The sequence below is a fragment of the Chamaea fasciata genome, unplaced genomic scaffold, assembly GCF_029207755.1.
Source record: "Chamaea fasciata isolate MVZ Bird 193981 ecotype frontalis unplaced genomic scaffold, bChaFas1.0.hap1 SCAF_1, whole genome shotgun sequence".
In the NCBI taxonomy this organism is placed as follows: Eukaryota; Metazoa; Chordata; class Aves; order Passeriformes; family Sylviidae; genus Chamaea; species Chamaea fasciata.
Genome location: NW_027094086.1, coordinates 35011300 through 35023706, shown reverse-complemented (window position 1 = coordinate 35023706; position 12407 = coordinate 35011300). Strand labels below are relative to the sequence as shown.

The window sequence follows — 12407 nt, the reverse complement described above, 5'->3', positions numbered from 1 at the left end:
AGGAGTATTTCTAGGAAGGCAGAAGTGCCATATTTAAACTTGTCTTCTCTATTAGTTACTAGTTGGCATAAAGATGTGATATTAATACTTCTCTCCTTATTCAGCCCGTTAAAGATGTAAGAGTTTTTTCAATTTGTGTGTGATCCACGAGAGATTTAGTGTGTTCTGAAAGTTTCGCTTCCAAAGTCACTAGTTTAAAATACTGATTTCCTCTTCCTTTGAAAGGTACTTTAAGTAATGAGGAATGATATAAACCATCTGTGGAAAATTAACAGTGTGTCATACCACAGCAAATTCCAGAAGCAGAGCTACTGCATAATGGCCTGGACCCCATATTTTTGGTGGAAAATTCTCCTTATGGTTACTCTAAATGATCAAGCCAAACAACAAGGAACAAAAAAAAAGTCTTTTTTACAGTAGGTCTTTCAGAACTGTCCAGTACCACTGGCTCATTTCAGTGAGCAGTGGCATCCAGTGCTGCTGTCAGGCCAGTTTCCATTTCCGGAGTACTGGTTTGTGCTGCCTGGCAGCCTGTCCCCAGGTAACTTGTATTTGAGTGCAGTTCATTCTTCTCTGATAAATGCCAGAATCACAGTGAGAGTACAAATACCGCTTTTCCAAATCAAAAACAAAATGGAGAAAATCACCTAAATTGCAGTGGCTTCCTCTGTTCCCTGTAATTTACAAATTCTGCCTGGGTGTGTACCAGTAAGATTCATGGAATTCCAGGAATTGAGTTATTTAACCTTTAATGTCAGGATAGAAAAGGTTGCTTATGTTTTTTTGGGGGGTTGGGAGAATGTTCACTTTGTGTTTTTAAAAGCACTGTATCTTTCATTAATTACTCTTACATAAATAGTGTGGGTTTAAAATTGTTGTATTAGTAAGAACTTGGAGAATTTGGAATAAAAGGCAAAAAATATGTTCATGAGACAGAAAGGGTTAAGTTCTGAATGAGGAACAAGTTGTTTTTGGAAATACTCTTCAAGTTTTATTTCTGATCTTTTCCTCTCTGAATGAGCACAGATACTTTATTACCTTCATCCCTGAACAGGATGTGTGTATAAAGAATTTGTGACAAGGTGATGATGGCCAGGTATTTCAGTTCCCAATCTAGATGTTAGATCTCTTTAAAGTTCTAACGTAACAAGTGTAAAAGTATGGATTAAGCAGATTAGTAGACTATTTTAAATTAATATTGGTTGAAAGATAAGAGAGAAGAAAAAGTACTACAAGTAAACCTTTTTGTTTCTCCCAACAGTTAAACTCTACCTCACAGAATATCAACCTGGGACCATCTGGAAATCCTCAGTAGGTTTCAGTTAAATTGAATTTAATATAATTCAATAGAATGTAAATTTAAAATTTAATTAAATGGGATTTAAATTAATGTTAAAACCTGAAAAGTTAGACTGACCTTGGGAGTGGTCCCACAGCTTCTGAAAACAAGTTTGGTTTATTGCATGCCAAAGGAGCAGGTTGCCTTGTTGGTGCTACAGCCCAGTTACTGCAGTGATAATTTGTGTCTCTGTTTGGTGTCTTCTGCAGAGTTTCTGTTCTGCTCTGTGTGAATCTGCTCTTCTCCTCTAGGAGATGACTGCTGTTTTGGTTTTGCTTTCCTCACAGATTTGTTCTGGGCTAGCAGGAGGAAGTGGTTAATAGATTGCAGTAAGAAATAAAATACAAGAGTCCTTCCCTTCGGGGGCAATAAATAGAGAGGTGTATGGTGATGTAACTTGTTTTGCAATTTGAAAACATGGATAATTGTTTTGCTGACAGAATTGTATTCAGGAAAGAGTAAGAGAATCCTGGGAAAAACTAAAAGGAATGGTGATGTGGGAAGTGGAAAAACTGAGAGTGAATTCATAAAAACACCAAGAAGAGGCAGCTGTTAGGACCTCCCTCCTCTTACTGAAATTTAAAATGAGGGAGGATTGGATGCAGAGCAGAATGGGAAAAATAAACAGAATAGATAACAAACTTGGTCCTTCCTTTCCTCAAGTAAGCATTAGAATCCATTTGGACCGCTAGAAATAAGCTCCAGGAGATGTCATGGTGAAATGGAGACTTAAAAATGATAAGAAACTAGACCATGGAGAATGAAAGAAAGGTCTTGCTTCTCCTTCACATCGTAAGGTTAAACTTAGTAAATAAAATCAACTCAGAGGATGCAACTTGAACACTTTTGCTAGAAGAAAATGGAATTGCAAAATGAAGAGGAGTTTTGTCTGAGGACAGATCTGCAGAAGCAGTGGTGGGTGGAACAAAGAAAAGGAGTTGTTGTACAAGAAGTTGTTGTACAGGCCATTGTGCTACAGTACACTGTGGTATAGCTGTAAGGCTTGTCATTTCTACCCAGATGACCTGTCTCCTTCCTAAATATCTTTCAGTGCTAAACCAACAGACTTTGATTTCCTGAAAGTTATTGGGAAAGGCAGCTTTGGCAAGGTGAGCTTTTATTCCTCTGTCTTACGGTGGTGCAAGGGTGCTCGCTGGTTTCTCGTGCACAGTGACTGGAGACTTGGCCAGAGGGTTCCAGGAGTGGTATTGCTCCAGGGTGGCCTATCAACTGTTCTGTTGGATCCCCATTGCTGCTGCTTCGTGGCCCTGCCATTTTTTCCCTGGTGCAGCTGTTGGCTGCCTCAGCCACTTGTTGGGACTAACAAAAGGGAGATTTTCCCTTTCTCATTAAGAGCAGTTGGGATCCTCTGTTTCCCCCAGGGAGGAAGGGAGGTACCCCTGTGCTTGTGCAGCAGCTGGAGTACAAATTGTGCTTTTCCTCTGGTTGTCATGGACAACATTTGTGAAACCACTGATATACTGTGGAGCAACACACATTGAACACTCATAGTGTGAGCAACAGCACACTGAAAAGTGACTTAAGTATTGATATTTTACAAAGATGCCAAAGAGAATCCCTCTTGAAATCTCCGTTTCCAAACTATTTTTTGTGTTGCTGTTTTTCATTCAATTATTTTTACAGTGTACCCCCAAAAAAGCTGAAATTAATCTTGATAGAGATTTAGCAGGTCATGGAAAACAAATGTTACAATTTAGTCTTTCATGATACCACTGTCAGGATAAGTTTTTACTGAAGTAACTGTAAGCTCACTTTATTGGCAATTACATTGTTGACTGACTGTATTAGAAGCGAAGAAACAGTATTGTGAAAAAGTAGCATGAACACTTTCAAGTTATGCTGAAATAATAAAATATTACCAATAGTATGTGAACTGCAACAATCACATTTCTTCCTTTTTTTGAATTTCATAGGTTCTTCTTGCGAAACGAAAACTGGATGGGAAATACTATGCTGTCAAAGTGTTGCAGAAAAAGATTGTTCTCAATAGGAAAGAGGTTAAGAGAAATAGTCTTTCTCCACCCACCTCCCTTGTTCTTTTTCCTTAATTACAAAATTATTCCTGTTTACTTATTGATCTCGTACTTCTTGCAGCAAAAACATATTATGGCTGAACGTAATGTGCTTTTGAAAAATGTGAAACATCCATTTTTGGTTGGATTACATTACTCATTCCAAACAACAGAAAAGCTTTACTTTGTCCTGGATTTTGTTAATGGAGGAGAGGTATGTGGTGGGTTTGTTTGCATTTTAGTCTGTCTATTTGGCTAATTCTATGTGGGAGGAGCGTACAATGGGCTGTGATCAACATTCTCCCAATTTTGAAAATCCTGTTATTATCTGCTATTGCTACAGACTTCTGTAGCTATTTGGACCCTGTTCCTGTTCTTATTGACAACTTCAAATTTTTTTATGTTTGTCAGATACAAATACTATATTCTACACTTATATAAATTTACCTTTATTGTGAATTAATCTTATGTTTACATTTTTCACCATGTGACACTGTCTTCCTCTTGCATCTGCATTAGGTGAGATGCTGATATTTGAAAAAGGGAAGGAAGGAAACTGACAGTTGAATTTATTATATTGTGTCAGAGTTGGGACAAGATGGGCATTTTTCTTGTCTAATGTATTGTCACCTTGCTTAGACTGTATTAGCAAAATCCTGGTTTGCTCTACTCTGAATTGTGGTCAGAACTTAGTTTTGTATTGTTTCAGGCAAAATAAAATACAGTTCAAAATAGCTTCCAAATTTGAATGGAAAGCTTGGAAAGCTGGGGTGGCTTTTTATTTTTCATTAACTTTGTAGGCAGAAAACAGAAAACGTCATTTTTCTTAAAATCTTTACAAGTTGAGTGTGTAGTGTAGTTGAATCTGTAGGTTTATAATTTAATCTTTGACTGGACCTTTGTATCTGCTCAGATTATTTGCAGCCAGACAGTTCTCTGTAGTAGGGAGAACTGGCGGATCAGCTTGGAATATACATCTCACACAGTGATCTACATCTAGGTTATTTCAGAATACAATTCTATAAATAATTATGCAAATCTTTGAATACATGCATTTGCAGAAATGAAAGATGACTTATTTGACACCAGGTTATATATTCTGCTGGAGGCAATCTTGCATGATTTAGTCTTGCCAGCTTCTATTCATGGCTTAGTGATTTACTCTAGTTCCTTTTGACTAGTCTTGGCTTTAAGGGAATGTGAGCTATCCATCTGAGCCACAAAAAAGAAGCAGGGAAGAGAGTAAAGTAATGACTAAGTCATGCAGTTAAACCAATTCTATTTCATTGTACTTTTTATTTTTTTAAAGTGGACAACAAAATAAATAACTCTTCACTGTAAAACACGTGTTATTAACCAGATTTGTTTTGTCTGTGTAATGTTCTTATTTCCTTTTTGCATATTTACAGCTGTTCTTTCACTTACAAAGAGAACGCTCCTTTCCTGAGCACAGAGCCAGATTTTATGCTGCTGAAATAGCCAGTGCACTGGGCTACTTACACTCCATAAATATAGTGTACAGGTAAGTTTGTGAATTGTATCCTTGTCCTGCAGAAATTCAAAATAGGACAAATTACCAAATAAAAAACTCTACAGGAAATCATCTTACAGGAAACATGAACATAACAATTTCATCAAAACTTGAAGCTTTCAGCTGAAGAATAATAAAAGCCCTTATGAAGCCCTCTGAAGCTTTTGTGACTGCTGTTTTGATTTACTACCTTTTCTTTTTTAATAGGGATTTAAAACCAGAAAACATTCTCCTAGATTCACTAGTAAGTATTTGTTTCATGTTTTCTCTCACAAAATTGACACTTCTGTGTATTCACATGTTGAGCATGTTCTCTTTTTAACATGCCACTCTTTATTAAACACAGGGTCATGTTGTGTTGACAGACTTTGGACTTTGTAAAGAAGGGATTGCAACTTCTGATACCACTGCAACTTTCTGTGGGACCCCAGAAGTATGTTGACAACTTTCATGGGTTTTTTATCAGTAATAAATGACTGTTAACTATTATTAATTCTTGTGTAACTGGAGGGTCAAATACTGTGTTTTGTACTGCTGGGAGGTTTGCATTCTTTTAACAAGCTGAAACCAAACCAGACAGTTGTTAGTTGTTCTTCTTACTAATATGCAGTGTCCACTGCTTGCTACCCACATGGCCATATCTCATGTCTTCCTTCCTCTGTTTCTCCAGCCCTTTCCAAATACCGTTTTCTCTCAGGTCTCCTAACTGCTGGGTAGACACAGGACAGTTAGCTTGTGTAACAGCTGCTGCAGATTGGTCAATATCAATCTACTTAACCATATCCTGCCTTTGATTCTTATTAAGTTTATAGGGAATTAAAATCTGTGTCTCAAGCAGATTATTGCCTATGTACAAAACTTTGAACTTGATGACTGAGTTGTTGAACTCTGTTGTCTTTTTATTGGGAGAACTACACTGGAAAACTTAGAACGTGGAAGGCTTCAACACGTATGAGGGATTCACTGAACAGAGGATTAGAAATTTGGTAACTTGATAAACATACTTTAAATTATAGGAAAGACCTTTGAAGGCAGTGAAAGATGAGTGCAGTGTAGTATTTAGCTGAAACATTTGATTGTTATGAAGCAACTTTTCTTGAAAGCATTTACTGTGAAGTAACTAAACCCTAAGTTTTATCCCTGCTAGCCTAATTGTCTAAAATACTTTTTTTTTTTTTATTATTCATTTTAGTATCTTGCACCAGAAGTCATTAAAAAGCAGCCCTATGACAACACAGTAGACTGGTGGTGCCTTGGTGCAGTTCTTTATGAAATGCTTTATGGGCTGGTATGTACCTGATATGTAAAGGTTGCTTTCCTCCCCTCTTCCCTTTTATTTGAAGTAACCTTTGAGTGTTGTTAAAGATGCTAACTTTTTCATAACCTTGGAATACTCCATTTAAGCAGATTAACATATTGTCTTGTACTTAACATAGCACTTATTTTTCTCTTTTGGATTTTACTTTGCCTCTTGGTGTCTGATGGGTCATGGAAAAGCAAACTCGTAGACATCAGCAAAATCAGTAGTCATCACTTTGAGGGACTGTGAGAGCAAACTGAATCAACAGTGATAATACACAATTAAAAAAAAAACAGCTTACAAGGAAAATTCTGTCAAATATTGGAATAAATAAAATTAAAAGATAATTATTTTATTTATGCATCTCAGGTTTTCTCCTAGCTTTTGACAGCATTAGAACAAAAAAATCTAGCTATGCTGCTTCTAGTCATATGTAATTAACTCCAGTAAGAATCTATTTGTCTAGTTTTCTCAAGTTCTGTCTCTTCCCATAGGGCCTTAAATAGGGAGATGGATTTGTTTTCCCATTCTCAGGTTCTTTTCAGGCAAGTTCAGTGGGAGCTTTGAAGCTGGATGACATCTGTGGCTACTTGGGAGTGTGAGAACATGTTAGGAGTAGAGGAAGGCGGGTGGTGGGAAGTTATCAAGTGTCAAGTTCTGGCAATGGTGATGACTGAATTAGAAGTTAGCAGTGCATGAAAAGGAGATTTCTGCTTCACTGCTAGCAGCTTGTATGTGTTACAGAATCATTTACTGATCATACATAACATATGAAACAACATTGCATGTGGCTTCAAATTCATGTAGAACTTGTATTTTTTTAGCCTCCTTTTTACTGCCGTGATGTTGCTGAGATGTACGATAATATTCTTCATAAACCCCTGGTTTTGCGCCCAGGAATCAGTCTTACAGCCTGGTCCATCCTGGAAGAACTTTTGGAGAAAGATCGGCAAAGCAGACTAGGAGCAAGGGAAGACTTTGTAAGTAATGTCCTAATTTATCAAGCCCTATTTCATTTAAAGGGACTCACCAAATCAGCGTGCAGAGCACAGGATTAATAGTTGGAGATAGAAATTGCATTGCTGCATCTGTCTCAGTTTTCCTCCTTTTTATTTCTTCAGGAAAGACACCAGTGGGGTCTGTCCCAGGAAGTTGCTGGGGATAAGAGAGCAGTGTTGTGGGGTGTTTTGAGCTTGGTTGCTGCTGTACCTGCCAGCAAAGGAAAAACAGTTGCTAGTGTAGCAGTCACTAAGATGCACAGAAGTAGGTTTCACTGTTGATACTGAAACTGGGAAATAATCAAAAGAAAAGGCTGTGGGTAATACTAATGATTTGGAAACCAGTCTTCAGGTAAAGAGGATCACTAGTTCCGTGCAAACAGCAGCTTTCTTTTTTTTTTGCCTTAAAATCATGGCAGACATTTTCCCAGTGTAGCAACAAAATCTTTGTTCGCAAAAAGTTGATGTGAGAAAGTTGCAGGTGTCTTCAGAACTGTGCAATGAGGAATGATCTAGAGGATGTACTCCATCCATTGGTGGGATCTTTGTAGTCTTAAGTTTGCAGTCCTTATGTTAGTCTGTGGACCTTGTAACTGAGCAAGATGAAAGGACTTAGCACGGCTGTTGGCTGCTTCTTAAATAGTAAAGTAAGTATATGGCAGAGTTGTTGAAGCAGTTGCTTCTCTGACAGTGATATGCTTTACAAAATCTAACAAAACTTTAAGGCAGGGACAGATACTAACAGAAAACATTCTTGCTCTGTAGTAGACTTCAAGGTTGTTGATTTTAGGGCTTAAAAGCAGAAAGTATGATCTTAAAAGGAAAACGGTGTATAGATGTAGTCTCACAAATTTTAATTGCTGTTTTTACTGACTACGGCTTGGATTGCAAAGTAAACTGTGACTAAACAAACTGATGAGGACACGCACATAAGAACTTCCCAATGTGCTTGTAGTATGAAGTAATGTTTACTATAATGCACAGGGTGGAATTATGAAATACCTGAAATCATTATTGTTTGCTGCAGCTTGAAATTCAAAAGCACCCGTTCTTCGAATCTCTCAGCTGGACTGATCTTCTTCAGAAGAAGATACCGCCGCCATTTAATCCTAATGTGGTAGGTGCCTGGGGGGTGGCAATGGCTTGTTAGTGTTTGCATCTCAGATCACACATATTCTGAGTTGAAAGGGACCCACAAGGATCATCAAGTCTAGCTTTTAAGTGAATGCCCCTCATGGGTACTGAACCCATGAACTTGGTGTTCCTAGCACCATGCTCTCCAACTGAGCTAATTTCCCTAAGAGAGACTTCTTTTCGTATTTTTTTAGGTTTGTCAGATCATAAAGAATGTAGGATTTGGTCAAAACTCCAACCTAAATGAAAAAATCCCAGCCTTTTAATACCTATTTTCAGAGATGGAGTGGTGTGCTTCCTTAAATTTCTTTGAGTGTAACAACAAAATAGATAGCCTTGAGAGGTAAATTTGGAATCTAAAGGACAAGCACAAGTTTAAAACACTGTATTAAGTGGATGACTGACAGATCCTTCTGTTTTCTAGGTTGGACCAGATGATATTGGGAATTTTGATGCTGTATTCACCGAAGAAATGGTCCCATACTCAGTTTGTGTTTCTTCCGACTACAACATTGTTAATGCCAGTGTCCTAGAGGCAGATGATGCATTTGTTGGATTTTCTTACGCACCACCTTCTGAAGATGGGTTTTCTTAGATACTTAGAAGTGAAGAGTGGTTTGCAAGTCTTGGGTTGAACTGAAACATTAGGATTATGGACACATTCCAAAATAGCGTAAATAGTGCCTCGTCTTGTATGTAGGTTGGAAACCTATGAACAAACTCTCTCTGCTGTATAGGAGGAATTTGGGCATTTTGGATGGCTTTCTTTGGGGTTTGAACTGTTTGTTCCTGCTGCAGAAAATATTTTTTAAACCTTCAAAAAGCATTCTCTACGTATTTTTTAAGCAAAAACACTGACTGTTCTCCTCAATCCCTTCGAGTTTACATTCATACCTATCTAATTTGGCTGGCACAAACAGCAGCAAATTTAGTAAATTTATAAATGCTTTTGTACTTATTTACAGTGACTTTGTGCTTGAATTGTAACTATGCAAATTGTCTTTTGTATATCCTGGTTTAAAAAAAGGTAAATGTTTTCCCTGTTACCAGTTTGAAATATGTGTTAATTTGCCTGTCAGCACTTAAGTGATGTAAGTTAAGGACCAAGATTCTTAAAGGACTTCTTGAGAATGAAAACTTGGTCACATAAAACTGGATTGTTGCTCTTGTACTTGCTGAAGTACCCATTGACTCAACTGGATTATCTGAGGTATGGGGGATTGCTCAAAGCAAGGACAGAACAAATTAACTGGATTGATTTGACAACATTACTTGTTATGTGTTCTGCTTTTCTTTCTTCCCTGAGCTAAGTATGTCTATATTTCAACTACATTAAAAATATTTTTGGTTAAAGCTCTGCTTCTCCAAAGATCTAATATGCAATAATCATGGTTACTTTAAAAGTAAGTCAATTAGCTTTGACATTTTGGGGGTGGGTGGTGAGATAATCATGCCAAATATTAGGGATTTTTCTCGCAGATTGGTAGTTTAAAACACTCTTATGTTCCAAATTGATTGTATTTCAGTATTCATAGCAGCTTGTTTTTGTGTTCCAGTTTGCACCATTTTTAAATCTTCACTTGATATCGGGGGAAAGATGTAAATTACACTGATAATTTTAAAAATGTGAAAAGCTATTGTATTTCTCATAACATACACGTGTATGGACAAATATAATTCTGAACAATTTCTGTTTAAGGAAATTTTTTTTTAAACAATGCAAAAATTGACTGCAGTTACAGTGTATAAAAGGCATATAATGGTAGTAGTTTTATTATATATATTACTTGTAAATAACAACTTATTTTTGTCTGTTACTCCAAAATGTTCAGTGTTTTTTTGTTCATAAAGACGTTCAGTTAAATACCTTGATTTGAGAGAAGTGTGGTAAGATACTGATACGTAAATTGAATGAATGTTACATAAATTTCAGTATCTAAGTCACCTTGTTTGCGGCAAAATATGTGGCTAAGATAAATACTCTTTATACTGCGTCGAGATCAGATAAGAATTGAGAACCTAGGGGGAGAGAATGTATCAAATCATAATTCTTTTGAAATAAATGTTGTATCAATACATTAGAAGAGTGGAAAGTAAAACAGGTTTCCTTGCTTATCTGAAGGAGTATCTCCTAGAGCACAGTCTCCTGCATAGTGGTTAAATGATGCTTAGCAGTTGCTACATGAGGTTTTGGAAGAATTGACATTGGCGGGGGAGGGAAGGAAGGAACTGTATCATTTGTGGTAGGAGAATGGTAGCTTGGCACTCATTTTCCATAGTTCTCTTCTGGAAGGGTTGAAAAAAGCTGTTCAGGACAACCAACCACTACGTGAATAGCTTCCTTGGCATTAAAATAATTTGGAAGTAACGGCCCTGGGGTTTTTTAGTTTGGGGGGGGATTTGTGTTTGGTTGTTTTGGTTTTTTGGGTTTTGATGGTGTTTTGTTTTGTTCCTTTTATTTATTTAATTATTTAACATGGCTTTCTGATGGAGTGGGAAACAAATTGAAAGGAATTTTTAGTCTGCATGCTCCTGAAATTACGTGGCTACTGTGACTACCTTCCCTCTATGGCAAGGAGGTACAATGGTGTAGTGGGAGGGGAAGGAGAGGGAATACTTCAGAAATTGTTGTTGTGGGAATTACCCTTTTTCATTTTTGTCTTGTATTCCAAAAGGTTCATACCTAGCTGCCTGACTGGATGAAGGGTTTTAGGTTTTTTTCGTCAGAATTCAGGGGTTCTTTCCTTTAAAAAAAAAAAAAAAAAAAAAAAAAAATACTGTGGCAGTTGAAGTTATTTCTGGGAGAGCAGCTTAAAAATTGCTTATTAAGCTTTTTCATTCAGCAGACTCTGCCTTTTTGGCAAAGTGTGAATGTGTTCCACACGTCACTTGAGGTACTTAAGTTCTTTGAACTAAGGTTAACAGACTGTACAACATCAGGCAATAAAGCCTGACAGTATTTCTGTACGCAGTGCTCGTTCCACATCTCTGTGCATCCCATGAGGATGGTTTCCAAAGTAAGACGTGCCTGTAGTGTTGTAGCTGCCTCACCCAGGGCTGAGCTGAAAAGTGACATCTTAAACACTTCGGTAAAGCCTAGAGAGGAGAGTGGACCTGCACTGGAACCACCTGTGTTAGTCCTTTCCTGCTTCGGCTGGTAAGTGATAAAGGTAGGCCAAAATTGCCTTTTTGTGACTAGTGCAGGGGATTTTGTTCTGCCTGTCTGTAGCGGAAGGGGATTTGTTCCTCCCCTCGCAGAGAGGGAACCCAAGCACCCGTGAGAAGCAGGCCTCTCTCCGGTGCTGTGGGGGCCGGGGAGCGGCGCTGCTCTCGTGGTCTCCCGCCTCTCGGCCTGGGGGGAAAACGAGAGAGACCACACGGAAGATGGACTGACTGAAATGCACGGTGGTTGTAAAAATGCAAACTGAAACACGACACAAATTGAGTTCGGGGCTAAGTTTGGGAGTGCCTGGTATGCTCAAGGCAACAGTTGAATATGCAGCGTGTATTATTGAGAGAAAATGGGTCTGCAAGTACGTTGCCGCAGTCTTTGCACGCTGACAGAGCCGTGTCCCGTGCTCGGCGCCCTGCCCGTGGGTGACGGCAGTAGCTGCGTGGGGCCGACTGGCCAGTCCCGGTGCGGCCGCGGGGCCGGGAACGGCCTTCCCCGAGGACTTGCACCGGGCCCGGGCGGTGTCCCTGCGCGGCCGAGCCCTGCGGGCTGTGCTGAGGGGCTGAGGGGGAGCGGCTGCCGAGGGCTCGCTGCCTTCGCCTGCCCGCGGGCACAGGGCTGAGGGCAGCCCGGCCCCCGCCGTGGCCGCTGCTGGCCCCCGGCAGGGCGGTCGGAAGCCTGGTGAATGACCGGTGGTGAGGTCGGCGAGGCAGGGGTGCCGATGGCTGCAAGCTGAAGGCAGGCGGGAGGTGGCGGCTGGCCGTGCCGAGTTACACCTGGAGTGGGGTTAGCTGGCTGTGGGCACGCTGGTGACCACCATCACCCTGGTCAGGCTTTATTTCCCGAAGCTTAAGCGATGTCCCAAAGACATCGGGGAGGGGGGGGAGAGAGGAGGAATCC

The 12407-nt window shown here is 39.3% G+C and overlaps 1 protein-coding gene across 3 annotated transcripts in view; it reads left to right on the top strand.

Moving 5' to 3' along the window:
• Positions 1–10152, top strand: part of SGK3 (serum/glucocorticoid regulated kinase family member 3) — a 55798-nt gene extending 45646 nt beyond the window's left edge. For 2 of the 3 annotated variants that reach the window (XM_066180462.1, XM_066180468.1), the window contains exons 7-17: positions 1262–1311; positions 2391–2448; positions 3274–3357; positions 3455–3586; positions 4782–4894; positions 5111–5147; positions 5250–5336; positions 6096–6191; positions 7028–7183; positions 8229–8318; positions 8760–10152. In XM_066180462.1, the coding sequence (XP_066036559.1) occupies positions 1262–1311; positions 2391–2448; positions 3274–3357; positions 3455–3586; positions 4782–4894; positions 5111–5147; positions 5250–5336; positions 6096–6191; positions 7028–7183; positions 8229–8318; positions 8760–8930 (1074 nt within the window). In that variant the 3' untranslated portion in view covers positions 8931–10152. The remainder of the gene's footprint in view (positions 1–1261; positions 1312–2390; positions 2449–3273; positions 3358–3454; positions 3587–4781; positions 4895–5110; positions 5148–5249; positions 5337–6095; positions 6192–7027; positions 7184–8228; positions 8319–8759) is intronic. The other variant, XM_066180474.1, reaches the window with a different exon arrangement.
• Positions 10153–12407: the final 2255 nt, after the last annotated feature.